The following is a 27,928-nucleotide window of genomic DNA, read 5'->3' on the forward strand; positions in this document are numbered from 1 at the left end:
TCCTGAGTAGCTGGGATTGCAGGCATGCACCACCATGCCCAGCTAATCTTTTTTGTATTTTTAGTAGAGACGAGGTTTCACCATGTTGACCAGGATGGTCTCGATCTCTTGACCTCGTGATCCACCGCCTCAGCCTCCCAATGCATATCCTTAATGTCTAATAATACTGAACATCTCTCCATGGGATTATTGATGATTTGCATATCTTCTTTGAAGAAGCATCTATTCAGATCCTTTAGCTACTTTAAAATTTGGTTATTTGTCTTTAAATCATTGAGTTGTAAGAGTTTTTCATGTATTTTGGATTTAAGCTCCTTATCAGATACATGATTTGCAAATATTTTCTTCATTCTATAGTTGCTTTTTTATTTTTTGTGGTCTTTTGAAGCACACAAGATTTTCATTCTAATTAAGTTCAATTTATCTATTTCTTTTATTGCTTGTATTTTTTGTTCCAAGAAACCATTGCCTAAGCCAAGAAATGAAGATTTACTCCACTATTTTAAGAGTTTTATAGGTTTAGCTGTTAAATTTCTATGCATGGCCCATTTGTATTTAATTTTTGCACATGATATAAAAAAAGAGGTTTGACTTCACCCTCATGCATGTGAATATCCAGTTGTCCTCGGACTGTCTGTTAAAAGACTATCCTTCCCATCAGCGAATTGTCTTAGCACACACTTAAAAATCAATTAACCGTCAGTATGAAGGTTGACTTCTGGGCTCTCAATTATATTCCATTATCTACATGTCTGTCTTACTGCTAATACCACATGTCTTGATTACTGCATCTAGGTAGTAACTTTTGAAATAAGTGTCCTCCAACTTTGTCTTTTTTTTTGCCCAAGATTGTTTTGGCTATTCTTGGTTCTTATTTTCATAAGAATTTTAGGATTATCTTGTCAATTTTTGCAACAACAACAAAAAAAATAAGTGTATCAATTTTCAAAGTGTTTCTATTTTAACAGTGTTAAGTTTCCCAATCCATGATCATTGCTTGTCTTTCCATTATTTAGGTCTTCTTAAATTACTATCAACAGTGTTTTGCAGTTTTCAGTGTACAGGTTTTACACTTCTTTTGTTAAATTTATTTCTATATATTTTATTCTCCTTGATGCTATTGCTAATATAATCATTTTCCTTTTTAAAACATTTTTGTACAGATGAGGCCTCACTCTGTTGCCCAGGCTGTTCTCAAACTCCTAGCCTCAAGCAATCCTCCTACCTCAGCCTCCTAAAGCACTGGTATTACAAGCACGAGCCACTGCACCTAGCCCATTTTCTTTCTATTTTCAATTTGTTAGCACTAATTTATAGAAATATGAATTTTCATTACTAGTATATAGGAATACAACTGAATTTGGTATATTAATCATGTATGACACCTTGAGGAATTGTTTATTAGATCTAATAATTTTTTAGTGAATTCTTTAAATATAAGATTATCTTATTTGCAAATAGGTCCTCTTTTTGCTTCTAAGGGCTCATGTGATCACATTGGTCCCACCCAGGTAATCCAGGATAATCCCCCTATTTTAAAGTCAGCTGATCAGTGACCTCCATTACATCTGCATTGTCCCTTCACAGTAGTACCCAGATTAGTATTGATTAAGTAATCAGAGATGGAAATATTGGGAGATCTCTTTAGATTTCTCACTAGCACAAGAATTAAGCTTCCATTTAAGACCTCAGATGCTAGACTCTTAAATACTTAACTTGCAGCTAAGAAAATCTACTCCACTCCTGCACTGTAGTCTTTCTTTGTCAACATTGTACCTTCCTTTGACTCACTGGAATGTTACCACCTGCTTAGGAAAGAAACTTTCCTGCACTCCTGGATGGAGCAAAAAGCCGCAGTAATGATGACTACGAAGACCCTGAACTTCAGATGGAAGAGACGTGGCAGTCGATTAAAATCTTACCAGCCCGCCCTATAAAGGAATCTGAATACGCAGGTAACGTTTGGGGGTCTGCCTAAAATATGAAGATGCATGTACCTGCTGCCATATTGCACACTATTTAAAGGTGCGATTTCTGAATTAAACAACCCTAGGTTAACATCTGCCCCTGTGACTTACTAGCTGGTGACCTTGAGAAAGTCTCTCAAATTCACTTTCTCTATCTGAAAATAGGATTCATAATAATAGAAGTTGCCCTAGAGAGCTCTTTTGAAGATTAGATGAATGATGCCTGTTGAGTTCTCACCAGAGGACCTGGTACCAAGCCAGAGATCTGTAACTCTCAGCCACTGTTATCGTGATGCCCTCCTTTAGCCCTAGAACAAATGATGAGCATAACAGAGGGTGGACAGGCAGGGATGGGGCAGCGTGGGAAATGTGAAGATGAGGTCTGCATAGAAGGCAGATTTTTTTTTAAAAAAAAAAGGCTTTTTAATTTGGTTAATTCATTTTTCACTCAGCCAGCCTATGAGCATCAGCAGGGCATGACAGCAGAGCTGCAATTGTTAAGAATAAAGAGGACCTAATTTCTAATTTCACACCTGCCTCTGTCTCTAACTGCAGCACATAGGGCAGCTTCAGCGAGTTCCTTGAGATAAAACACCCTATTGTAAGGGAAAAGAGAAAGCATTCACAATTTCCGAGGGCCTGAACCACTAAAATAAATCTATTGAAGTGTATTTGGAGAAAAACATCTTGTAAATGATGATGACTTTTTTTGTTCATTCATTCAACAAGCATTCATTGAGCATCACTATGTGCCAGTTTCCATGTTAGGATTGATCAGGGCACACAAAGACAAACAATGCATGATCCCTCCTAATTGTATGTGTTTGTAGATGTGCAGATATTTTGTAAATTGTAATGTGCGGAGTCCACATAAGGTATGACTTTAATATTTTTCTGTTTGCACAGATACACGCTATTTCAAGGGTGCAATGGACATTTCCCTTCCATTAGACACCAGGACCTCTATCCCCATTGGACAGCAAGCCTGGAACACACAGACGAAGTTGGAAAGAGTGAGTAAAGGCTAGACCTTGTGACCCAAACATGTATAGGGCTCTTCCTAACCAGCCAGAAACTGCCCCATCTCCTGTCCCTCAGGCGATCTCATTAGGGAAAGAGCAGATCGAGCTCATTGAGATGGACAGGAGGTGACTCTTATGACTGGTAGCATCATGACCCTACCTCTAGAAGCAAGGAGAATTCAGATGTCTTGAAGATTGTGAGCCAGAGAGCAAGCTAAGGACATTCACATGCTTCTCATCTAATGTTCATTGCATTCTCCAGAGAAAGAACATGAACTCAAGTCTTTCTCATCATAATATAAGATTTTGTCCAGAGTCTCAGCCCAACGTGGTGAATTATGAGCTGGGAGGTAAAAGTAAGTCATGAAACTTCTCTAAGCCTCCCCGTAACTTTATCTACCAAACAGGGAAAAACAGAAAATCCTACCATGCTTATTTCAAAACGCTGTTTGAAAGCTATGAAAGATAATTTTGCACCACTGAACTCCAGCCTGAGCGACAGAATGAGACTCTGCCTCAAAAAAAAAATCTAGTAAATGCAAATGCCATAACTGAATACATAGAATTTTATTTTTAATAAAACATTTCCTAACACTCCATTTTTTTTTTTTTTTTTGAGATGGAATCTCACTCTGTTGCCCAGGCTAGGGTGCAGTGGTGCAATCTCAGCTCACCACAACCTCTCCCTCCTGGGTTCAAGCAATTCTCTGCCTCAGCCTCCCCAGTAGCTGGGATTACAGGCTCCCCCCACCATGCCCGGCTAATTTTTGTATTTTTAGTAGTTGTGGGTTTCACCATCTTGGTCAGGCTGCTCTTAAACTCCTGACCTCGTGATCTACCCTCCTCACCCTCCCAAAGTGTTGGGATTACAGGTGTGAGCCATCACGCCCAGCCAACACTTAATTTTCTTAATAGAGAAATGCAAGAGATTGCCCCTGGGATTGCAGTTATCCGTCATAACATTGTGGTGCTCGTCACTGTCAGTATTTTCTATGCAGATGTCTGTCATACAAGGGAGGCCTAATTGTTATGTATATACCTGCTTTGTTTTTCTTCTCGCAGAAAGTTCTGGTTACAAAACAATTTCCCATGTGATAAGCAAGCATTCATAAACATCATTTTTATAGATAAAGCATAACCCATTATGGGATTTTCAAATTGTTTTACTAAACCACTCAGTGAAGACATTTTAAAGGCTTTTAATATATATTGTAAAATTTCCTTTCTAAAAAATTATTTCCATTTACCCTCCCAGAAGCCCTATATAGGAATGTCCACCCCCTCAGAAATATCATCAAAACTGGCTATTATATTTTCAATTGCATTTTTTAAGAAGAGATCTCACTATGTTTTTTTTAGTTTGCACCACAGTTATGATTGAGTATTACAGTGCTTTCAAATATTCCTCACGCATTACATATTCACATTGTCTATTTAACTTGAGGGATTCTGTTCATTTGGACAGAAAAATGAAACTACAAATTTTACCAAGCAAGACCGACCGTTTACACAGAAGATATCTGATAGAGATTAAGGGGGCAAGACGACTGATGAAAAATCAAACACTTCCTTTTTACACAGGCACAGCAATGATGGAAAAACACCTCAATCATTCACTCAACAAATTCATTCAAGAACTGTGTCATCAATGCCTGCTAGGATCAGACACAATTATAGACTCTAAAGATACATCCGTGAACGACCAATTCCCTGCTCTCAAGAAACATATATGCTAGTGGTAGGAGACCAATAATAAATAAATACACAATAAACAATAGATAAGCAAATGTGCTTTGAAAAATAATGATAATGCAGGATAAGGAAGGTCAAGGAAAAAAATTCTCAGTAGAGATAGGACTGAAAGAATGAATGCCATTTAATCCTTAAAACAATCTTGCACCAGGAGCGGTGGGTCACCCCTGTAATCCCAGCACTTTGAAAAGCTGAGGCAGGTGGATCACAAGTTCCGTAGTTTGAGAACACCGTGGACGATATGGTGAAACTCTGTCTCTATTAAAAATACAAAAATTAGCCAGGGTGGTGACAGGCGCCCGTAGTCCCAACTATTCAGGAGGCTGAGGCAGGAGAATCACTTGAAACGGGAGGTAGAGATTGCAGTAAGCCAAAATTGCACCACTGCGCTCTAGCCTGGGCAACAGAGCGAGACTCGATCTAAAAAAAAATAAAAATAAAACACAACAATCTTGCAAAATCATCACTCTCATTTTAATGGCTCCAATTTTATAAGCTCTGTGCCTTTGGACCTGTTACCCTCTCTGAGCCTTCATGGTCTTACCTGTAAAATTCCATTACTGTCATAGTAATACATAGAAAACACAGTATTTCTATGTACTTTCAGCACAAAGGCTGAGGTGGGAGGATCACTTGAGCCTGGGAGTTTGAGGCTGCAGTGAGCTGAGACTGTGCCACTGCACTTCAGCCTGAGTAAGATCCTGTCAAGAAAAGAAGGAAAGGAAGGGGAATGGGGAGGGGAAGAAAGGAAATGGAACTTCAGTAAGATCCCATGAATGGATCTTTGTACTTCCAGCCTGAAGCACAAAGCAATCAGTCCATAGAGGACATCTGTATGAGGTCAGGTGCTATTTTAGCCCCAGCACCTAGCATGGTGCCTTTGTAAGAGGTTTTCAACACTGATACTGGTTAAATGAATGAAAAATAACAAACTTTCAATCATTTGAACTCAAGCTTTAAAAATAAATACCTGTTTAATAGGAAGAGAGACAGAATCCTTCCCCAGTTCAACTTCCGTTCACGAAGAAGACTTTCTCAGTCTGACCTTCAAAATCCTTCTACTTTCCTGCTATTATTTGCTACTGTCGTCAAGATCCGCATCTAGGGCAGTCCCCTAGGGGCTGTGTGAGAGGGAGGAGGGCATTTCAGAACACTCATCACCAGAGCATAAAACACAGTCACGGAAGGAGCATTCCAGGGAGACTGGACCAGCGGCTGAAGGAGGGAACGCTGAGCCAAAAGTTGAGCTGAACCTTCCCTGTGAATGACTGACAATCCCTTTTTACATATGTAAGCCTTCATGAGTAGAATTACTGTTTCACAATGGACAATTCTCATCTGATTATTTTAAAAACAACCGTGCCAGGATTTAAGCCTTTATTCTTACACTTTCCGTTCCTTCGTATCATGTTTGTAGCTTCCTGTTAAAAACAAGCTTCCTTTGGTTAGATGGCTTTGTAGGTGGAACTACAATCTCAGTACATTAAGCCAAGTGAAATCATGCGAGGAAAAAGGCTAGGGCAAGGTGTGCACGATTTTGGAGGGGCATTGTCTCACGAATTCAACACGTGTTTGGCCTCAATTCAGATAAAGAAGAAGTTTTAGCCAGGTGCAGTGGTTCATGCCTGTAATCCCAACATTCTGGGAGGCCGAGGCAGGTGAATTGCCTGAGCCCAGGAGCTCAATCAAAACCAGCCTGAGTAACATAGTAACATCTCATCTCTTTAAAAACATGAAAAAAAGAATAGCTGGGCATGGTGGAGCATGCCTGTAGTCCCAGCTACTCTGGGGACTGAGGTGGGAGGATCACCTGAGCCTGGGAGGTTGAGGCTGCCGCGAGCTGTTATCCTGCCACTTCACTCCAGCATGAGTGACAGAACATACAAAACAGAAACCAATGCGGGGGTTGTTTTACTTTTGTAATCCATGTTGTACATGCCAAGCATTTATCAAGCAGATTATCTTTTTTGTGGCAATCTCATTCGTAGGAGTTGATTCTCACTAGTTCTGCACATTTTTGCTGTGATTAAACTATCTGTGAAATGTATCTTCAGCCAGGTGTGATGGCTCACACGTGCAGTCCCCATGTTTTGGTAGGCCGAGGCAGGTGGATTGCTTCCGCCCAGGAGTTCAAGACCAGCTTGGGTGACATGGTGAAACCCCATCTCTACAAAAAGTACAAAAGATGCATGCCTGTAGTCCCAGCTACTTGGGAGGCTGAAGTGGGAGGATCACTTGAGCCTGGGAGGTCAAGGCTGCAGTGAACTGAAATCATGCCACTGCACTCCAGCCTGGATGACAGAGTGAACTCCAGCCTGAGCAACAGAGTGAACTCCAGCCTGAGCAACAGAGTGAGACCCTGCCTCAAAGGGAAAAAAAAAAAGAAAAAATGAAATGGATCTTCAATAATTTTTATATGGGCCAGTTCTTATCTAGACCCTTAGATGGGTTACAACTGTCTTGCCCATCCTTCTATTTATTGAGCATGTACTGTGTACCAAGCACTGTGCTTAGCGATGAGGGTAGAAAGGCGAACCGGTGTCCACAGTCTAAGGGAGGAGGCACTGACCCAGATGGGCAGTTTCCATGTTCTAGGAAGTGCTCAGATGGAGGTGAGCACACCAGTGCCTTTGGAGGAGTCTTAGGAAAGAAGCCATGCAGTGCAGTAGTACATGCTGCGTTGTGATCAGTGGTGCTCGGTGGAATGTTTCGGCCCCCCCAGGGACTTTTGACAAAGTCTGGTGACATTTTTGGTTGTGCTGACTGAGTGCTACTGACATCTAGTGGGGAGAAGACAGGGATGTTGCTAAGCATTGTACAAGGCACAAGAATTATCTGACCCGAATCTCAATTCTCAATAGTGCCCAAACTGAAAACCAGTTAAATGCACCTGTGAATCGAAGCTCCTACTTCTCTTTGCTCCTTCGCAGTCTAGCATTGCTACAGGCACGTAGTAGGCACTAGCAAATATTTATCTGATAGAAATTGGAACTCTCCCCAGGGGTAGGGCAGGAAATATTCCTGGGCCTGGGAATTCTCTAGTAGTACTGCTGACCCTGAGCATGGAAGTCCCGCCTGAGATGGAGACAACGGGGAACATCTGCATGCGTGACCAGGCTAGCAACGCAGGGTGGGGCCTGAGCACTGAGAGAGACTCCCTCTGTGGAGCAGGCATGCAGGGAAGACTAAAAGACGAGGGTGCAACGAGAACATCGAAAAAACCCTCCAGCACCCCAGTCACCGTAAGGTAACTCTGGAGAAATTGGAAGCAAGTGGTGCAATGAAGGAGACAACGGCCATGATTAAAAAATCCAACCAGCACTCAACCCTGACTAGATATAACCCAAAGAAGAAGGGCCATGCCCTTTCCAGGCATAAATACTGTGGTTCGATGTTCCACAGAGGATAAGAGGTGACAGGGTATTCAATGAGCCCCTGACCCACCATGCCCAACTCAGCCTGGTGCCAATCAAGACTAATACGAAGAGCCTAATGTTAAGCTGGGCTTAAAGGTTTTCAGAGACATAGGGAACCCTTTATGACCTTCCTCTTCTTCACCCTTACGTCTTCCCATTGTGTACCCCTCAATCCTTCACTCGTGTCTTTAATAATATTAATAGTTCACTAATGTCTTTAATAGTGACACATTTATTCAGTGTGGTTAGTGTGTTCTTGACACATTGCATGGTGTGTTCTGTGTTATCCTCCCATCCTCAAGAAGGTATCAGTGTTTTTCTTACCTCCATTTCACAGATGAGGAAACTGAGCCTCAGAAGGCCGAGTAATTTGCCATGTCCTCACAGTCGGCAGGAGCTGGAGGTGGAATCCTAACGCAGCCCTTGTCACAAGGCCATACTCTGACCTGCCCGCCTCATTGCCTTCATGTACCTGATCCAATAGATGGATGTTCATGTTAACTCAGAGACATGAATGAGGCCGAGGTGGGTGGATTACAAGGTCAAGAGATCGAGACCATCCTGATCAACATGGTGAAACCCTGCCTCTACTAAAAATATAAAAATTAGCTGGGCATGGTGGCGCGTGCCTGTAATCCCAGCTACTCAGGATGCTGAGGCAGGAGAATTGCCTGAACCCAGGAGGCGGAGGTTGTGGTGAGCTGAGATCGTGCCATTGCACTCCAGCCTGGGTAACGAGAGCGAAACTCCGTCTCAAAAAAAAAAAAAGATGACAAATCTGAAGTTTATAATATACTCAATGCTTTTTACAAAGCCAGCAATAGAGGCAGGATTGGTTCTCAACCCCACATGTTTTTATACCAAACACCCCTCAGGCCACTGCACCCTTCACTGGCAGGGGTGCATGTATTTATACTTGTTTGCTGACAGCCAACCATACATTGAAAACCAGAGGGTTTAGGGACTTATGGCTTTATCCTGGGGAACCTCACCACAGAGAGTGTCGAGATCACAGATGGTCTCATAGTCACAACTGAAGATATAATGGTGCCACGTTGTCTTGTACAGGTGGACAAACCCATGTCCAAGGACATCAGGAGCCAAAACATAAAAGGTAAACTCATGTCACACGAAGTTTAAACGTAAGTATGAAAACATTTATTTTGCTTCTGAGAACCTCTTGCATTGTTGTTTGTGGTCATGCGTGATCTTAAGCAAGGTGATCTACTTAATTACACTTCAGGAAGTTACTAATTTTAGACAGAGTCTCGCACAGTTTACGCCTATTTATCACCTTACCTTATTAATGATGAAACTGATTGTGAAAACTCACATTCTCTGTGGTGCAATTTTGCAAATGAATTGTTTTGCAACATATGGATTGCATTAAATATATAATCACGTTATCTCTCTAAGCATACCCCCGAAAGTCACAAGATAGAAATCTAATTTTAAAGCGTCGATTAATTAATATGAAAACAGATTTTAAGGCTTTAGGCAAAACAACTCAATTTGAACACAAAAATGCAGGTACGAACCTGAAAGCAAATAATCAATTTCAGTAGTGCTAGAGGCATAAATGGAAGATAAGCCACAGAAATCTTAATGATATTGTATCCATTATAGCTTCTCTCGTCATTCCCTCATGCCCCTATCTCCTCTGACAATGTTTTACTGGAAAAGATGACAGTGCCAAGATTTACTGTCCCCAATAATTGAAACATATCAAACTCACTTTTCATGTGTCTAATGCTATCTTCTATAATGTATTACTAGCACCATCTTTTCTTTAAAGGGACGGTGTACCAGCAAGGGTCCCAACAGGAAATAGACTGCACATTCAAATTAGGATAATTTAAGGAAATGTATGCCAAAGGAACTATTTACCAGGTGTGGGCAGTATAGGGAGAAGAAGGGATGGTGCCAGAACACAGCTAACAGCAGTGGGACTGGCCCTACCCCCAGGTGCAAAGGGATGAGGAGACAGTTACTGAAAACTACAAGGAGCACACCACCTTGAAAGGAGCAGTGGTCACTGGACGCCACCTGCCCAGGTAGTCTTGGGGAGAAGATCAAGGGAGTAAACACCGAGCTCTTTCTCCAACCTCTCTGTGACCTCCTGCTTGGGCTTTCCAATGGGTACACCTAACTAGAAATGAGAGGACAGGGCAGTCCCTGTGTGTCCTTTCTGGTCAGTGTCCCAGGCAGAGAGCAGGGTAGAGCAGGGTGAAGCGGGAGGGAGGTTCTGGAGGGCAGATGGAAGACACTCAGAAGGAAGCACCAGCGCAGTGGAAAGAGCACGGAGAAGAGCTGAAACGCAAGCACACTCCCGGGCTGTGTAACCTTTCTAAGTCCTCCTTCTCCTTTTTGTCAACCAGCAGGTTAAAGAACGGCTGGTGAATTAACATAGAGGAAGTATTTTCACTTCTCTTAACAGAGAAAGGGATGGGCAGCATAGAGGGATCACAGACCAGACCAGGATCATCTGATACACAAATGGCCTCAGTCATCATAATATGCTTTGTAGGCATTCATTGAGAAATGAGTCCTGGAGAGAAATCAGATGAGAAATTAACTTCACAATTGCCATCTTATTTACAGTTCACTATGGGCATCCACCCTCATTTCTTTGGCTGCAGAAATTTATTTGACCATTATTTCACATATCAGTATGTCTGTTTACCTATCACCTGTATGTTTATCTACCTTTGCCTCAGTTCACAAAGATATTAGTTAGTAAAAGCTTGAACAATGAAACAGAAGAAAATCTAGATAGAGGACATAATTAAAATGAAGATAAAATGTAAGATTCCCAGGCACACATCACTAAATTCTATTCTGGTTAAATTGTGAATTTGCCTCTGAGCTACCTGGTAGTCTAAGCAAAAAGGGAATCAAGCTTCCTTACATGATATGAATTTCCCATTACAAAAAAGAAACCAGTTCCTCAGGGAAAGCACCAAAAACATATCTTTCAGGATTAAGTTAGTGCTGTGTCTGTTTTACAGCAAATGTTGGCTGATATATGAGTCCCATGACCACAAAAATATGAGCATTTTGTAAAGCAGACTCCAGTGTAAGCTGAGACCACGACTGCAAAGAGGACTTCAGTGAAAGCAAAAGGTTCAGAGACGTTGAGGCTTTTGGGGTGGGGCAGGTTGGGATGGAGGACTTCTTCAATATGAGTTATTTTTTTTTACATCATCCTCCCCTTCATCTCCATAACTGATGGTTCCCCATCACCATGCAGAGCCCTAAGCTACCATATCTAGAACAAGGCTGGAAGGGGGAAAATTAATATGAATGCCCCCCGTTTTAGGATCAGGCATCTTGCTGAAAAAATGCTTGGATGATTTATGTGTTTATTACAAAATTCTGTATTTTTGATGCAAACAGATTCTCAGATAATTTATTCACTCTCATGAAATGTCATAAAAAAAACATCGGTTGTTTCAGTAATGGCAGAATTTTATGGTGATATTTTTCATCAAGTTGAGCAGTTATAGATTTATGTTAATGTACATTTTATGTCATTTTTCTTGCAATCATATTCTGACATTATCTGGAAACTGTCAGATTTCAAGAACTTATCTTCCCTAAGCTTGACTTTTTGTTTTTCATTCCCAAAAAATGGGTGAAAGTTTATTTGGCAGCAAAGTATTTACAATACAAGTTATGTGTGATGAACCACTAGCATTAACCACAGATCTAGAAGAAATCATCTTATTTCCAGATAGGGATAGCTATAATTTTCAAATATAGTGTAGCTTATTTTCCTAGAAAAACCAAAGCTGAGAATAAAAGAAGCTAAACTGCATTTTCTCTTTGCTGTAGATGTGAACCAAGCACAAACTCTAAGCCAATTTCCTCTGAAGTGACAAGCATACCATATACAAGAATAAATTTATAAAGAAATACAATAAACCTCCAAGAAAAGAAAAAAAAAAGAGAATTATGCATAGGCTAGTGAACATGTATATCCAGAAACACGAGCTGATTGAAAGGAAGCAAAGTAGAATTCCACAAAATGCCATCAAAAGACCTTTATACTAGTTTGCTTTTAGACGAGTTTAGATGCTGAAGAAATTAGAATCAGAAATGAGTTTAATGTGGGTCAATTCCCTCATTTTACATAAGGAAGCTTAGCAAGGGAAGTGGTTTGCTCAAGGCCATCGGCAAATAGTCACAAGACCAAAGCCAAGGTTTATTCCACTATGGTAATGTTGCCAGGGTTTTCTGTGTTGGCTAGTGTATAAAACGCGTTCTGCAAACTCTCCCTCACATTCCGTAACTAATATCCCATTCATCCAGACTATACAAAGCGCAGGGCCAGAGTGAATTGATAGATGATACTGCTCCCTAGTGGCAGAACTTGGCAACACACAATATTGCAATAATGAGATGTGGTATCTTCTGTCCTTTGCAGAAATAACTCGCCTGAGGTTGCAGAATTGATCATCAATAAATGTAATATTATTCCCCTAGCATTTTTAGATGTAAATGTATTTCGGTCACAACCCGTGACTCGAAAGCAACAGAGACATTGATATAATGCTCATTCGAAGTTAACGTTGACTTCATGAAATCACTCATTAATTGAACTAAAGAACAGTATTTTATCTCACTACCACACAAGAAAAATAATGCAGCTCCGAGAAAAGGAAAGGAATCTGTAACTGCTTAATGTAACAAATTCATTTTCTGATAGAGAGATATGAAGTAGCCACAAATAGGAGACTGAAAAAGTATTTAATAAAAGAAGCTCCAGAAAATGCATATCCCCAAATAATAATTCCCCAGTGAAGATTCGGTTACCAATAGCATTGCAATGTACAGAACTGCCTTTTGCATAGGCAAAATCTGCTCCTCCCCATGAAACCATTTCAGAATGACTAGATATGCATGCATAATGAAAAACACTTTTTCTTTTCCCTGTAATTTTGGGGTGTTCACTAGAATCAACCATCCCAGTTTGCTCTGGATGGAGGGATTCTTCAAAAGCAGGACATTCCAAATGAAAACCAGAGACGTCTGGGGTAAACTGGAACAAGTGGCCTCTATACCTACATGGTCAGCAGAACGGAAAGGTTATTTTGTTTATTTAATCAAAAGTTTAAAAAAAATAGCAGAATCTCCATGATTCAGCCCCTCCTTGTAACTGAGACACACCATCCCTCACAGATGCTCGAGTGGCCCAGGAGCCTCACCACCTTCCCAGGAAGCGCACGCTACCTTTAAGCGGCCCCAGCCCAGCTGTTTACTTTCAGCTCCATCTGAGAAACGGCAGTGTCTTCCTACAGCCTCCTCCCACTGGTCCTTGCTCTAAGTAAGAAGCAATGAATGAAGCTCTAAGAAGCTCAAAGTAAAGTTATCTGAAACTAATTGTGTGAGCTCTTGAGAGTCATATTAAATAAAAGGGAAAGCCAAGTGTGGTGTCTCATGCCGTAATTCTGGCACTTTGGGAGGTCAAGGCAGGTGGATCACCTGAGGTCAGGAGTTTGAGGACCAGCCTGCCAACATGGTGACACCCCATCTCTTTTAAAAATACAAAAAAAAAAATTAGCTGGGCATGATGGCTTGCACATGTAATCCCAGCTACTCAGGAGACTGAGGCAGGAGAATTGCTTGAGCCTGGGAGCAGAGGTTGCAGTAAGCAGAGATTGCACCACTGCACTCCAGCCTAGGCCACAGAGCAAGACTTCGTATCAGAAATAAAATAAAATAAATAAAAGGGAAACTCTGAATGCACTAACCTTGAGAAACACTGAGTTAAACAAAAATAAACAGATCATCTTTACTGCCCAAGTTTTTAGAACATTGTGGATCTCCAGAGGGGGACAGGGCATGGAGCATTTATAACATACATGGCCATGGAAGCTGCTTTTTCTTGGGTCATGTTCTTTGGCCCATGCTCCTTAGAAAACGTTTGAGAAAAGCCTAGACCGACACATATATTAGTTTCAGTTCTAGGTTCACAGTACATTTCCCACTCAGAGTGGTTTCTCGGGTGTTATAAATGATCCATTGTTTGGGGCGGATATTCCTCAATCTATGAAAGCCACATCTATAGACATCTTGCGGACATAACTGCTTCCGCCCTGCGTGCTCTCCCTTCCTCTTCCTGACAGTCCCTGGGGGTGTGTTGGACAGCGATAAGCTTGCCCTCTCTCTCCTCTACTTAGTTTTTCCACAAATCCACATCACAATGTGAAGAAAAGGCCATTAATAATAAACATGAAATTGGAGTCGTAAAAGTTGCTTGCATGGAAAGGATCGAGAAGATTGTAAAGCAGGAGGAAAATGGGCACACATGTAACCACCAGAGGAGTTCTTCCTGCCCACTGCGTAAAGAGAGACCATGGCAGTGCCATAGAGAAAGAGCTGACCACGCCACGTGGGAGATGTTCATACTCAAATCATCTTATTCAAAGCTCATAGGTTAGGGGATTTTCAAAGGCAGTTTGGGGGAAGGGATGGGAGGGCAAGTAACAGGTGCTTGCTGCTGATTGGTTGGTGTGGGGATGAACTCACAGGGGTTTGAAGCTGTCTTCCAGCTGACGAACTGTTTCTGGGTGAGGCCACAGGTTGGCAGTATGATGGAGCCATTGGGTTTAGGTGGAACCATAGATATCAGACGTGCATGCCAAAAACGAGAAAGCGATCTTCAAAGGCCACTCTACAATAGTGGGGTTATTCGCAGGAACAACTGGGGAAGTTGCATGTCTTATGAACTTGGGAACAATGGCTGACAATCATTTATGTCTGCGCCTTAGCAGGACTTAGGCTGTTCTCTTCTCCACAGCCTGATGGCTTCCCGTTAGCTTTACAAAAGTGACTGAGTTTTGGGCAAGGCCTATTATCATTGAAACTATAGCCTGAATGTCTTCCAAAGTTAGCTTGTCCCAATAGTGCAGGAGTAGTTAAGGGAAAGGCAAGATGGGGAGTGAGTTAGCTTAGCTTACTATTAATATTATAATTCTCTCACGGATAGAATCTTCACAAAGGCAGTTTCACATAGAAGGAACGTGTATCTCATTTCATCATAATTCAACCAATAATACATAGTACCTCTTATGTGCTCAACACTAGGGCTGCTGTGAGCAGCCTGATTATCCATAAGCCCCATAATAAGCACTCTGTTTATACGTCTGTTTTCCAACTAGACAAAGAGCTCCCGAAAGGGAGGACACACCGCGTATTTACGACAGTTACAACACTGCCTAGTGTGCTTGTGTGATCCTAGGCCACTTTGTTTAAAATTACCTCATGCCTGGGCACTAAACTGGCCCTGAGTCATGTGAGACCTTAGGCCTGGAGGAGCCTGCAGTCTGCTGATTCCTATACTAAGTATTGTGGGAACTCAAAAAAGTGCGTACTTAATTCTGCCTTGGAGGAAGAATTGCGTCTCCCAGGAGGGCTTCATAGGACATTTGACTGAGGTGTGAGACAGTGTCCTCAGGGGAAGTGATGTGTGATATGCAGAAGCAGCTGAGGCCCTGTGCAATGGTCATGCCTGTAATCCCAGTGTGAGCTAATATGTCAGGCTGAGGTGGACGGATCACCTGAGCTCAGGGGTTCAAGGCCAGTCTGGGCAACAAAGGAAAACCCCATCTCTACAAAAAATACAAAAATTAGCTGGGTGCGGTGGCACATATTTGTGCCACCAGAGAGGCTCAGGTGGGAGAATAGCTTGAGCCTGGGAGCCAGAGGTTGCAGTGAGCTGAGATCGCACCACTGCACTCCAGCCTGGGTGACAGAATGAGACCCCGTCCCAAAAAAACACAAGAGGAAGAAGCTAGAAGGTGGTTGTTTAAGTAATGCTGGACTTGGTGACAAGTAGCCCTGGGTTCGAATCCCAGCTTTACTGCTTCCCAAATATGAGACCTACAACAAGTAATTTTACCTCTCTAAATTTCGGTTTCCACGTGTATAAAAACAGAGAAAACCGCACCTACATCCTTCAGTATTCGACTTCCTTAAAGGTGAAAACCGACACAAACCCATGGCACTGTCCTTGACACATAGCAGACGTGCAGCAAAGGCACGTCGAACTGCGCTAGAGTTTGTCCTCCTTCCTTTACCCTCTGTCCTTCTCCTAGCTCTGGAAAGTTTTCCAGACTCTCTGAAGGCCCAAAGCAGTTTCACATAGAAGGGAAATACATCTTATTTCATCGGAATCTTATTTCTCATGCCCTGTGGAGATTTTTCTTTAGCATATACAGTAAATCACTTAGATGAATGTATAAAATGTTTTAGATGAACTTTTAAAAATAAGCTAGATGTCTCAATTACAGAGACGTTGGTTTATGAAACATTGTCTTCCTGACAGCAAACACCTGGCACCGGATGGGGCACACGGTGGATGAGAAGTGGCCTCGTTTTCTGGGCTGGCACCTGAAGTTTGCTGTCTCACAGAGTCTCACAGCCACATAGATCGAGGATGCAGACACACAAAAAGTGAGGTTAAGAGCAGAAAATTTACAGGCAAAAGAAAGAGAATAGCTCTCTGCTATGGAGAGGGGCCCCAGAAAAATGGGTTACCAATCTATAGTGACACAGGGGGTTATGGATGAGCTAGGGAGGAAGCACTGTCTGTTGTACATAGGGCATGAAAACCCGATCAGGACCAGCTGTGCCATCTACCTAGGGCAGGCATCTCTGGCAGCCCCACCTCAATCTTATTATGCAGGTGGGTTCTCAGCCTGAGCTTCTCCATGCTGCCCATTTCCTTCTTACTGCACACGTGCTAACGAAAAAAGGGAAGATGAGGATTCCGTGGTGGGCATGCCTGGCCCAAGGTAGCCATTTTTTTGTTGGTATAGCTGCAGGCCTCCTCCCCGCCCCACCCTGCTACCGACCGCACAAGCTTCCAACTTCCTTATCTATTTTTGCAGCTCAATCTTTCAGGCTCTTTGTTAAAAAAGAAATGATTTATTGGGCTTTTTTTTTTTTAGAAGAAAAGTTCTGCTGGGGACTCTTTTGCCCTTACTATCTGCCTAAATAATTTCTATTTCCTGTATCAGATGCATAGCAAATATTTCTCAAATTAAATCTGTAATGTAGCCCATTTTAGTAGTTTAGTAGGTCCTAGAAGCACCTGGAGATGAGGCTGTGGCCTCAATCACACATTGGCATTAGGTGGGCACCTGTAGAGGGGCAAGTCAAGAAGCCTGGGTGGCTTCTGGCCCCATTTGTCTCTTTCAGAGTTTAGCTATATTATATTCCTTCGCTGGGCCTTAATATCTGATCTGTAGAACTCAGTGGTCCAGCATTTTGTGAATTCATGGATATGATTCATGCATACAAATCCAGCTACCCTACCACCCATATCATCCTCTCCTTTCCCTTTCTCTATTCCCTGAGATACTCAGGTCAGGGGAAAAGATATCACCCAGGCTTCCTTTGGAAAAATGTTTCTATCCCACATCTCTCACTAACCCTAGCATGAAAGCAGCTGAAGTACATGTTCCTAGGAAAATACACTTTCTGACCTTATTCGAGGAGCCGCTAGAGCAGGCAGGTTTCTCCCCCATCCTTGGTTTTGCCTAACTTAATCTCTTCCCATTGCAACCCAAACAGTGGTTTCAGCAGTGTGTGGTTTCAGCAGTGCATGTGATCAATTTCTGGAAGTTTCAGCAGACTTGGAGAGGTTTCTCAAACAGGCCTTGCCAAATATACATTACTAGCCACTTGAAGCATAAGTTGCTTCTGTGGACTCCTCCATAATTAATTATCAGGACATCATATACTAATGGTTTGCTTTCATAAATCATAAAGGTCTTAAACACAATAAATTTTTTGATTGAGACCATGTTCATCTAATTTTGTCCCAAGTCTGAATCTCTAATGACAGAGCATTACACTTATGTTCTATTTCTGAAAGTGTTGATTTGCATGATTGCATTTCATAGTTAAAAGGTATTGTAGCTGGGGGTGGTGGCTCATGCCTGTAACTCCAGCACTTTGGGAGGCTGAGGCTGGTGGGTCACTTGAGCCTAGGAGTTCGAGAAAACTCAGTAGCCTAGGCAACATGGTAAAAGCCCATTTCTACATTAAAAAAAAAAAAAAAGAACATTAGCCAGGTGTGGTGGCGCACACCTCTAATCCCAGCTACTCGGGCGGCTGAAGCAGGAAAATTGCTGGAACCGAGGCAGAGGTTGCAGTGAGCCAAGACCACACCACTGCACTCCATCCTGGGCAACAAAGTGAGACTTGGTCTCAAAAAAAGGCGGGAGGGTATTGCGCATGTTATATATTTAGCACAAATTGAACAGTAGCTAAGTGAAAAACAAAGACAGCGGTCCCCCCTTGTCCCCAGTGTCACTTTCCACAGGTTTAGTTAACCATGGTGAACCGAGGTCTGAAAATATCCAGTGGAAAATTCCAGAAATACACAATTCCTAAGTGTTAATTTGCACGCTGTTTCTGAGTGGCAGGATGACATCCTGAGCAGTCCCGCTCCAGTCATTTCTTGGTCCAGCGTTTCCGCTGCTGTGTCCGTTACCCACTCGTTAGCCGCTTAGCAGCCGTCACGGCCATGAGATCCCCTGTGCGGTATCGCAGTGCTTGGGTTCAAGTCACCCTTATTTTACCTAATAATGGTCCCCAGGTACAAGAGTAGTGATGCTGGCAGTTCTGATTTGCCAGACAGAAGGTGTCAAGTGAGTCCTTTCAGTGAAAAGGTGGAAGTTCTCAACTTGAAAAGGAAAAAATATATATTGTATGCTGAGGTTACTGGGATCTACAAAAAATGAATTTTCTATCCATGAAATTGGGAAGAAGGAAAAAAAAGTATGTGCTAGTTTTGCTGTCACATATCACCTTTATCAAAGGTCTGTCTGTATATTTAGGAAAAGCATAGGACATAGAGGATTTATTCCTATCCTCAGTTTCAGATATCCACCGTGGGCCTTGGAACATTTCCCCCCAGGATAAGCTGGGGGGGGCTACTGTGACTTCAGTGTACATTTACATAGTTTATTTTTAATAATGGCCATATGTAAAACCAGTTCACAGAATTCCTGAAAGTTAAGCAAGTGCCCCTTGCAAGCCAGCACCAGCCACCCTAAAGAACAATCTCTTAACTCTTTCTCGTTCTCCAAGAGGCCTGCCTTTAACCCTCCCAGAGCACAGTGATATTGACAATGTCTTCATGGTTTCACCATAATGAGTTGTAGTGGAAACAGTCAAACCAAGGTGCATGGGATTCTGCAACCATGCTATGCCCACCTCAATACAAATGACCCCAAAAGCAGTCATTTTGACAGCTCATGTGACATCTGTCTTGAGACCGAAAAGCAGAGTCTCTGGGCAGATGGTGCTAATTACACCCTATGACCATGAGGTGGCGAGCATGCCGGGCTTCTCCAAGAGAAAACTGAAGATGGGAAAGACTGAACAACTGTTTGGCTCCTCTTGTTTGACAGAGAACTTTTCCTAGCATTTTAGAATATTTGGGTACTTCACTAGCAGGGTGAATTCCCATTTTCCCTCTAATTTTTCATACCATTATAACAGCAGTAACTGCAGCTGTACATTAAGAAGTGTGCCTTGAAGTGCATCAATGCATCTATTCCACACAGGAATTTCTGTGAAGTATAAATAAGCACTGCTTACTCCTCCAGATGGGGAAATCCATTCACTCCTCAATCCATTAGCTTATTTCATAAACATTTGTTAAACACTTGCCATGATCCTGCCCACAGTATGAACAGAATCAAGATTCAATCTTAACAAATTCAGCTCCAATGCTCGCTCTCCTCTAAATATCACAAATACTTGACTTACTATTGCTTTATTAAATAAAACCCCCAAATTTAAAAAAGCTTGCTAGAATTTATCTGAATTAGCATCAAAGCTGTAGAACAGTAGATAAGCTACTTTGCTTGTTTGATCCAGTTTTTTTTTCACGTGCAAAGTTCCTTAAAGTTCACTCTGACCTCTTACTTTGAAGGACTTTGGTTAAGTGAATCACTAAGCAATGAGTAAGTGAAGCTCACGGCATTAGTGGTTGCCAGCTGGCATTTTTGATGTGGCTGAAACCCCCATGGATTTTTGTAGCTATTGCTTATATTATCCTACAGAAGAGTCTTAAAAGTGAAAGAGGAATGCTAAGTGATGCTAGAAAAAAATTCTACATTATAATGACAACATAGGACACATGGACAGTGTGTCATAAAGATTCACCCTGAGTAACACAAAAGACCCTGAGTGGCCAAGGCAATCTTGAGTAAGAGGAACAAGGCTGGAGCCATCTACACCTCCTGATTTCAAATAACATGACAGGGCTGCAGTGGTCAGTGGTACACTAAGCATGTCCACAAGTAGGGCAGAGTGCAGAGCCCAGAAATAAATGCGTGCATTGATTAAACTAATTTTTGACGAAGGCATCAAGAACACACAATGGAGACAAAATGGTCTCGTCAAAGAATAGTGGAGAGACTAGATATTAACATGCAGAACAGTGCAGGACCCTGGTCTCACACCATTCAAGGAAATCAACTTGGGGTGAATTAAATCAACTTGGGGATATACCCCAAACTACAAAACTCCTAGAAGAAAACATGGGGAAAAGATCCTTGACATTGGGTCTTGCCAATGACTTTTTGGGCATGAGACCAAAAGGACAGGCAACGAAAGTAAAAATAAACAAGCAGGGCTACATCAAACTAAAAACCTTCTGCCCAGCAAAGGAAGCCATCAACAGAGTAAAAATGCAAACTATGAAATGGGAGAAAATATTTGCAAACCATATACTTGATAAGGATTAATATTCAATATAGGCAAGAAACTCATACAACTGAATAGCTGAAAAAGAGCGACCTTATTGGAAGATGGGCAAAGGATCTGGGTGGACATTTGTCCAGGGAGGAAACACAGGTAGCCAACACATAGAGGACATGGTTCTCAGCATCACTGGTCTTCAGGGAAATGCTACTCAGAGCCACAGTGAAATAGCACCTCACAACTCTTAGGATGGCTACTACTTAGAAAAAGGTGGCAGGTGTTGGCAAGAATACGGAGAAAAGGGATCCCTTGCACACGGTTGGTGAGAATGTGAACTGGTAGTGTCATTATTGAAAACAGAATAAAATTTCCTCTAAACAATTAAAAAATAGAAATACCATATGATTCAGGAATCCCACTTCTGAGTACATATCCAATTGAAAACGGGATCTTAAAGCACCATCAGCACTCTATGTTCATGGCAGCATTCTTCACCATAGCCGAGCTATGGAAACACCGAAGGGTTCATAGACGGGTGAACGGATAAAGAAACTGTGGAGTGTACATGCAATGGAGCATTTTCCAGCCTTAAGCGGAAGGAAATTTTTCCATTTGTGACAATATTGACAGACTTGGAGGGCATTGTGCTGGGCCAAAGCAAGTCAGACATAGAAAGACAATACTGTGGAGTCTCACTTACATGTGGAATCTAACACAGTCAGACTCGCGGAAGCCAAGGGCAGAATGGTGGCTGCCAGGAGCAAGGCGGAGGGAGAAATGGGAAGGTGAGGCTTAAAGGGGACAAAGCTTCAGTTATGGTGCATAAATAAACTCTGGAGATCCACTCTGCAACCTGGTGCCTATAGCTAATGATACTGTACTGGGTACTTAAAGTTTGCCAAGAGGATAGATGTTAAGTGTTTGTATCAAAAAGTAAAAATAAAATAAAGTAGCAATAACAAAAAGGGCAGGAGCCAACTTTGGTAAGTGACAGATATGTGGTGGTGACGGCTTCACGGATTCGTACTTATCCCCAGATTCAATCTTATGTGTACAATAAATTTGTAAAGTTCTTCTGTGTCAGTGATGCCTTAATGAAGTGGTTTAGAAAAGATTCACCATAGTTAAGGCAATGTTTTTACCATGTTGTTCAAGACTTCATGTGATCTGGGCACTCTCCCACCTCTGCCATCACCTCTCTGGGCTTACTCCCACCTTGTACTCATCCCACCTGCCATGATTCAAATGTCCCCTCCAATTCTCATGTTGAAACCTTATCCCCAATGTGGCAGTATTGAGAGGTGAGGCATAAAGGGGTAATTGGATCATGAGTGCTCTGCCCTCACGGATGAATTAATCCATTCATGGATTAATGGGTTAATAGATTAATGGATTGTTGTGGAAGGGGAACTGGTGGCTTTATAAGAAGAGACACCTGAGCCAGCATACTCAGCCCCCTTGCCAGCTGACACCCTGCACTGCCTCAGGACTCTGCAGTGAGTCCTCTTCGGCAAGAAGGTTCTCATAGGTTGCACCCCCTAAGCTTTGGTCTTCTTAGCCTCCACTACTGCAAGAAATAAATTCCTTTTGCATATAAGTCATCACTTAGTTTCCAGTATTCTGTCTTAAGCAACGAAAAACAGACTAAGACAGAAAATAGCCACCAGGAAGGGGAGTGTTGCTGATAATTAATACCTGAAAATGCGAAGCAGCTTTGAAACTGGGCAATGGGCAGAAGTAGAAGAATTTGGAGGCGCAGGACAGAAAAAGTCTCAATTCTGGTGAAAGCTTAGGAGACAAGAGGCTAAAGTTTGGAACTTCTTGGTAATTAGATAAGTGGTTGTGGCAAGAATGCTGACAGAGATACAGACGGTAAAGGCCATTCTGATGAGGTCCGAGGGAGAACTGAGGCGCAAGATACTGAAAACTGGAGTAAAGGCCATTCTGATGAGGTCCGAGGGAGAACTGAGGCACAAGATATTGAAAACTGGAATAAAGGCCATTCTGATGAGGTCCGAGGGAGAACTGAGACGCAAGATACTGAAAACTGGAATAAAGGCCGTTCTGATGAGGTCCGAGGGAGAACTGAGGCGCAAGATACTGAAAACTGGAGTAAAGGCCATTCTGATGAGGTCCGAGGGAGAACTGAGGAGCAAGATACTGAAAACTGGAATAAAGGCCATTCTGATGAGGTCCGAGGGAGAACTGAGGCGCAAGATACTGAAAACTGGAGTAAAGGCCATTCTGATGAGGTCCGAGGGAGAACTGAGGAGCAAGATATTGAAAACTGGAATAAAGGCCATTCTTGTTATAAATTGGCAAAGAACCTGAATGAATTGCTTCTATGCCTGAGGGTTTTGAGGAAGGCCAAACTTGAGAGTGATAAACTAGGATATCTGGCAGAAGAAAATTCTAAATAAAATATAGAAGGAGGCTGGGCACGAAGGCTTACGCCAAAATCCCAGCACTTTCGGAGGCTGAGGTGGGTGGATCATGAGGTCAGGAGATTGAGACCATCTGGTTAACATGGTGAAACTCCATCTCTACTAAAAATACAAAAAGTTAGCTGGGCATTGTGGTGCATGACTGTAGTCCCAAGTACTTGGGAGTCTGAGGCAGGAGAATCACTTGAATGTGGGAGGTTGCAGTGAGCCAAGATCATGCCACAGGCCCAGATTTCTAGGATGGAAGAAAGGTTTCAGGGGACAGGATTGGGGTATGTCTACCAGCTTACTGCCCACAACCACCCTGGGACTCAGCTCCATACACCGCAGCATAGCACTTCACGACTGCCTGGCTCAAGCAACCCCAGCTGAGATTCTTGTACTGAAGCTCTGCAACGTACAAGTCATAAACCTTGGCATTATCTGTGTGGTGCTAATTCTGCAGGCTTGCAGAAATCAAGAGCTGTGAAGGCTCAGAAACCTCCACCCGGATTTCAAAAGATGTCATCGAAGGCCTGAGCACCCAAGCAGAGACTTGGTGCAGGTGGAGACATTGCAGAGAGCCCCCACTAAAGCAATACAAAGCAGATATGTGGTGTTGAAGCTAATGCAGAGTCCCCACCCGGGCAATGCCTAATGGAGCCATGGGAGCAAGGTCACTGCAGAGAATTCCCACCAGGGTAATGGGAGTGAACCTGCCACCAAGACCCCTGAGCTGTAGAGCTACTGGTGTGCAGTGCCAATCTGGGAGAACTGGGTGGCCTAAGCCCAACAAAGCTATAGTGGTTGGGCATCCTGAAGGCCCCAGTCCTTGCTCCAGCGTGTACAGAATGCCAGACATGGAATAAGAATAAACTATTCTGGAATCTCAAGACCCAGAGTCTTCTCTCTCGGGTCTTGTTAGCCCTTTCTTCTTGCTTCTTTCTCCGTTTTGGAATAGGAATGTGTACCTTATACTTATCCCAAGATTGCATCTTGGAAGTAGATAACTTGTTTTGATTTCATAGGCTCAAGGATGAGACTCTGAACTTTGGACTATTGAGTTGGTACTGAAATGAGTTAAGGCTTTGGGGCTACAAGGATGAATGAATATATTTGTATGTGAGGGCATGCATTTTGGTGAACCAGGGGGTGGAATGCTGGTTTGAATGTCTCCTCCAAAACTCATGCTGAAACTTCAGCCCCAAGGTGGCAGTATTGAGAGGTGAGACCTTTAAGAGGCAATTGGATCATGAGGGCTCCGTTTTCATAGATTAATCCATTCACAGATTAATGAATTAATGGGTGTTGAGTTATCATGGAAGGAAGACCAGTGGCTTTATGAGAACAGGAAGAGGGACCCAAGCTAGGACATTAGCACAGTCAGCACCCTCGCCATGTAATGTCCTGCACATCTTAGTACACCTCAGAGTCCCCACCAGCAAGAAGGCTCTCACCACGTGCACCTGTGTGTTCTTGGACATACCTAATTTCAAGGAAATCACCGAATTTTAAGTATTCTGTTTTAAGCAACAGAAAATGAATTGACACCCCCTGAGGACCTTTGCCCTTGCTGTTTCCTCTTCCAGAAATCCCCTTCCCAAGATATCCACAGGACATGCTCCCTTGCTTTCCTCAGGCCTCTGATTTCATCTTCTAACCACAGATGCCTCCTCAGACCAGCCAAAAACACAGTAGCCCAGCCCCAACTCTCCGGGCCCTGCTGTCCCCCAGTCTGCTTTATTTTCTGTGTAGCACTTGTCATCACTTGTGAATGTTTATTTATATTATTGTTTACATATTTCCTAAATTCTGCCACTGGAATGTAAGTTTCATGGGAATAGCAACTTTATTTGTTGGTATGATATAATTTTTATTTTAATTATAAATACATTAAAAATGAGTCTATGCCTGACACATACTATGCGCTCAATAATAAATCAGTGAAATAAAAGAAGATAGATGTCCCATTCAAAACTCACAACCCCCGAAGCAAACTGGGTAGGTATCTTGAAAACCGTAAATGGAATTTTCCTATTCAGCTACAGGAACTCAGTCTCTTTATTGAATTCTTTTTCCGGTGAATTGAACTGATCCCCAGTAGATATAGTGGAAAAAGTTCTCTTGGAAAGCCAGCATCTAGTTTTTCAGGGAAAGTCATCAACGCAGGCAGCAAGATGATCCACCAGGGAGCTCCGGAAGTGAGGCCAATAAACAATCAAATGAAAGGAAATTAATTTATGTTTTCTAATTTTGTGGCTTAAGCAAGCATCATGTGACCTAAGCTTTTTTGTGATTTCCTTGAAGTAGTCAAAGATCTCACATCAACTAGATTGCTCCTGTTTTGAAGTACATCCTGGGTCATATTTTGTGTTTTCACAATGCCAAAGACATACATTACTTATGGGTGCAATCAGTGTTTGCAATTCACATAAAGAAGTTAATCCTACCTATTGCAAAGTGTCTTTCAAAACTGAAAACAGAAAGGAAGAATGGTAATTTTATTCGTATTCTTTGAAGTAATTATCTTAGACCTAGAAGAGCCATTAAAATTATACAGACCAGTTTGTGTTGTGTTGTGTTGTGTTGCTGTGCGTTGCATTGTGCCAGTTGGACCTTTCACCAAGAGGAATCTAAAGAGAAGGTACAGTGGAGAGCAGGCTGAAGTTAAGCCTTTAATGACATGGGGTGGTAAACCAGTAACCAGTCCCCCTGCACCCAGGCACCACGGGACTTCCAGGGGAAAGTGCAGGGGGCTCTTCAGCACATGGTTAAAAAGTACTCATTTAGTCCAACCTCCTTGTCTCACAAGTGAGGAGAGCAAAGGGAACTCGGTGCGAAGCCACCCAGCCAGTTTTCAGTGGAGGTTTAAGTCTCCTATAGCAGGAGATAGACATTTTCTCACTGATTTCCTAACAGTCCTATCAAATAGCATTTATTATAACACACCCATTTTTAGAGATAATCAAACATTGCTTTTCCAAGGAGCCTTCTTCTGACAACTCAGACTAACTTAGGTCTCCCACATATTCTTTGTCTTCTCTATTTGAAATTCTCATCAGATGGTTGGTGATGCCTTCAGTGCAGGTCTACCCACTAAGGTATAAACCCTACCAGTCATCTTCACAGTCACATCCCCAGAGCCAGAAGCTTGGCCTGTGAACACCCCAGCTAGAAGCACCTTGACAGGAAGGACTGAATTTGTCTTTTTACCCTAGTGCCCGGTACTGTGTTTAGCTCAGATTAGAAGCTCAATAATTATACTGAGTCGTATTACAGAAATAAAACTACCGAGAGGTCAGACGAGTCTGTTTCAGGCTCTACTTGGGCTTTTTCTAGGGTTAATTGGCCTGGAGAAATTATCTCACCTAGTTTGTCCTTAGTGTTTTCATCCATAAAATAAAGAAGTTGGATTCTGGAGGTCTTCAGAAATTATTCTATTTTGAAGAGTCGTACCACATGCAATGAAATCTTCATTCTACCATTTACTCACTGGGTGAGTATAGGTGAGGTATTTAAGCTACCTACGTGTCAGTTTCTTTGTTAACACAACAAGGGTGAGGATTTAATAAGACCACATCACTAAAGTGTTTATTATTATTCTGGGTATCTCATAAGATCTCAACAAATATTAACTGATGTTATTCTCAATATTATTATAAATAAAAATGATTTTCCTGTAAGCATGTATGAAATCAATGCTCAATGACATTTTCCATAAATTCACTGGTATTCCCTCTTATGTTTTAGGAGACACATCTTTAAGGAAGAATAAGGTAGGAGAAATCATTAAAATGCATTTGTTATTCATTATGTACTTTAGAAGCATAGCAATATAGACAATGCAAAAGCTCACGCAGCTCTTGAAAAATATGTCCTATAAGTCTGGTCACAATTTGTCATTTCTACTTGTAAACCAAAAAACTGTTAACCATTGGCCCTACTCACAGAACAATAAACTTAATTTAGGTTTCTCCTTTCTTTTTCAGATTCCTTTACCACCTCCTCGGTAAGACACCTTAAAATAGCATTTTGTTTCTCTGTACACTGAAATAATTTGTGCCAGCATCTGAAAAAGAGAAACACAAACATTTGACATTGAAAACCTAATATTATTTCAGAGAAAGAGATGCATGTAGAGAGAAAGAAAAACTAATATGAGATGTTCGATGAGCAGGATTAACCAGGCCTTCATTCATCCATTTAAACATTTATTCAAAGTTATCTATTCAATATACCTTCACTCATTATTTCTTGATGAATGTATTCCTCCCTTGTTTCTTTCTCTTCCTCTCCATTCTTTCAGTACAGAAATCTGCTGGATGATATGCTGGGTATACTTCTGGTAGGCCTAGATTCATATGAAAATGGAATATGCCCTCAAGGAACTTAACAATATATAAGTATCTATTTATGTGATATATACACAAATACTATTACATGTATACATATCTATGGAGAAAAGAGCAACAGGCAGCTGCAGAGGCTCTGAGTGACTGGCCACTCTTGCTCTGTTTGGGACCCATGAGCACCTCTGCCATGGCATGCCTTACACTCTCTGGCAATCACTTCTTGACTTCTCTCTCTTCCCTTCTAGAGGGAAGCAGCTTGAACCAAAAACT

At 42.1% G+C, this 27,928-nt stretch overlaps 1 protein-coding gene and 1 long non-coding RNA gene across 2 annotated transcripts in view; one reads left to right on the forward strand and one right to left on the reverse strand.

The window, feature by feature from the left end:
- CLNK (cytokine dependent hematopoietic cell linker) overlaps positions 1-27,928 on the forward strand; it is a 213,940-nt gene that overhangs the window by 133,411 nt on the left and 52,601 nt on the right. Inside the window, exons 6-10 of the mRNA XM_054253475.2 lie at positions 1,814-1,955; positions 2,874-2,980; positions 9,226-9,271; positions 27,057-27,082; positions 27,296-27,315. Of these exons, the coding sequence (XP_054109450.1) occupies positions 1,814-1,955; positions 2,874-2,980; positions 9,226-9,271; positions 27,057-27,082; positions 27,296-27,315 (341 nt within the window). The remainder of the gene's footprint in view (positions 1-1,813; positions 1,956-2,873; positions 2,981-9,225; positions 9,272-27,056; positions 27,083-27,295; positions 27,316-27,928) is intronic.
- Positions 3,701-5,801, reverse strand: LOC128931638 (uncharacterized). Its single transcript, XR_008480306.2, has 3 exons — positions 5,712-5,801; positions 5,286-5,442; positions 3,701-5,161 (listed from the first exon to the last, which is right to left on the reverse strand). It is a non-coding gene; the product is annotated as an uncharacterized LOC128931638 (long non-coding RNA).

Source organism: Callithrix jacchus, chromosome 3 (genome assembly GCF_049354715.1).
Source record: "Callithrix jacchus isolate 240 chromosome 3, calJac240_pri, whole genome shotgun sequence".
Classification (NCBI taxonomy): domain Eukaryota; kingdom Metazoa; phylum Chordata; class Mammalia; order Primates; family Cebidae; genus Callithrix; species Callithrix jacchus.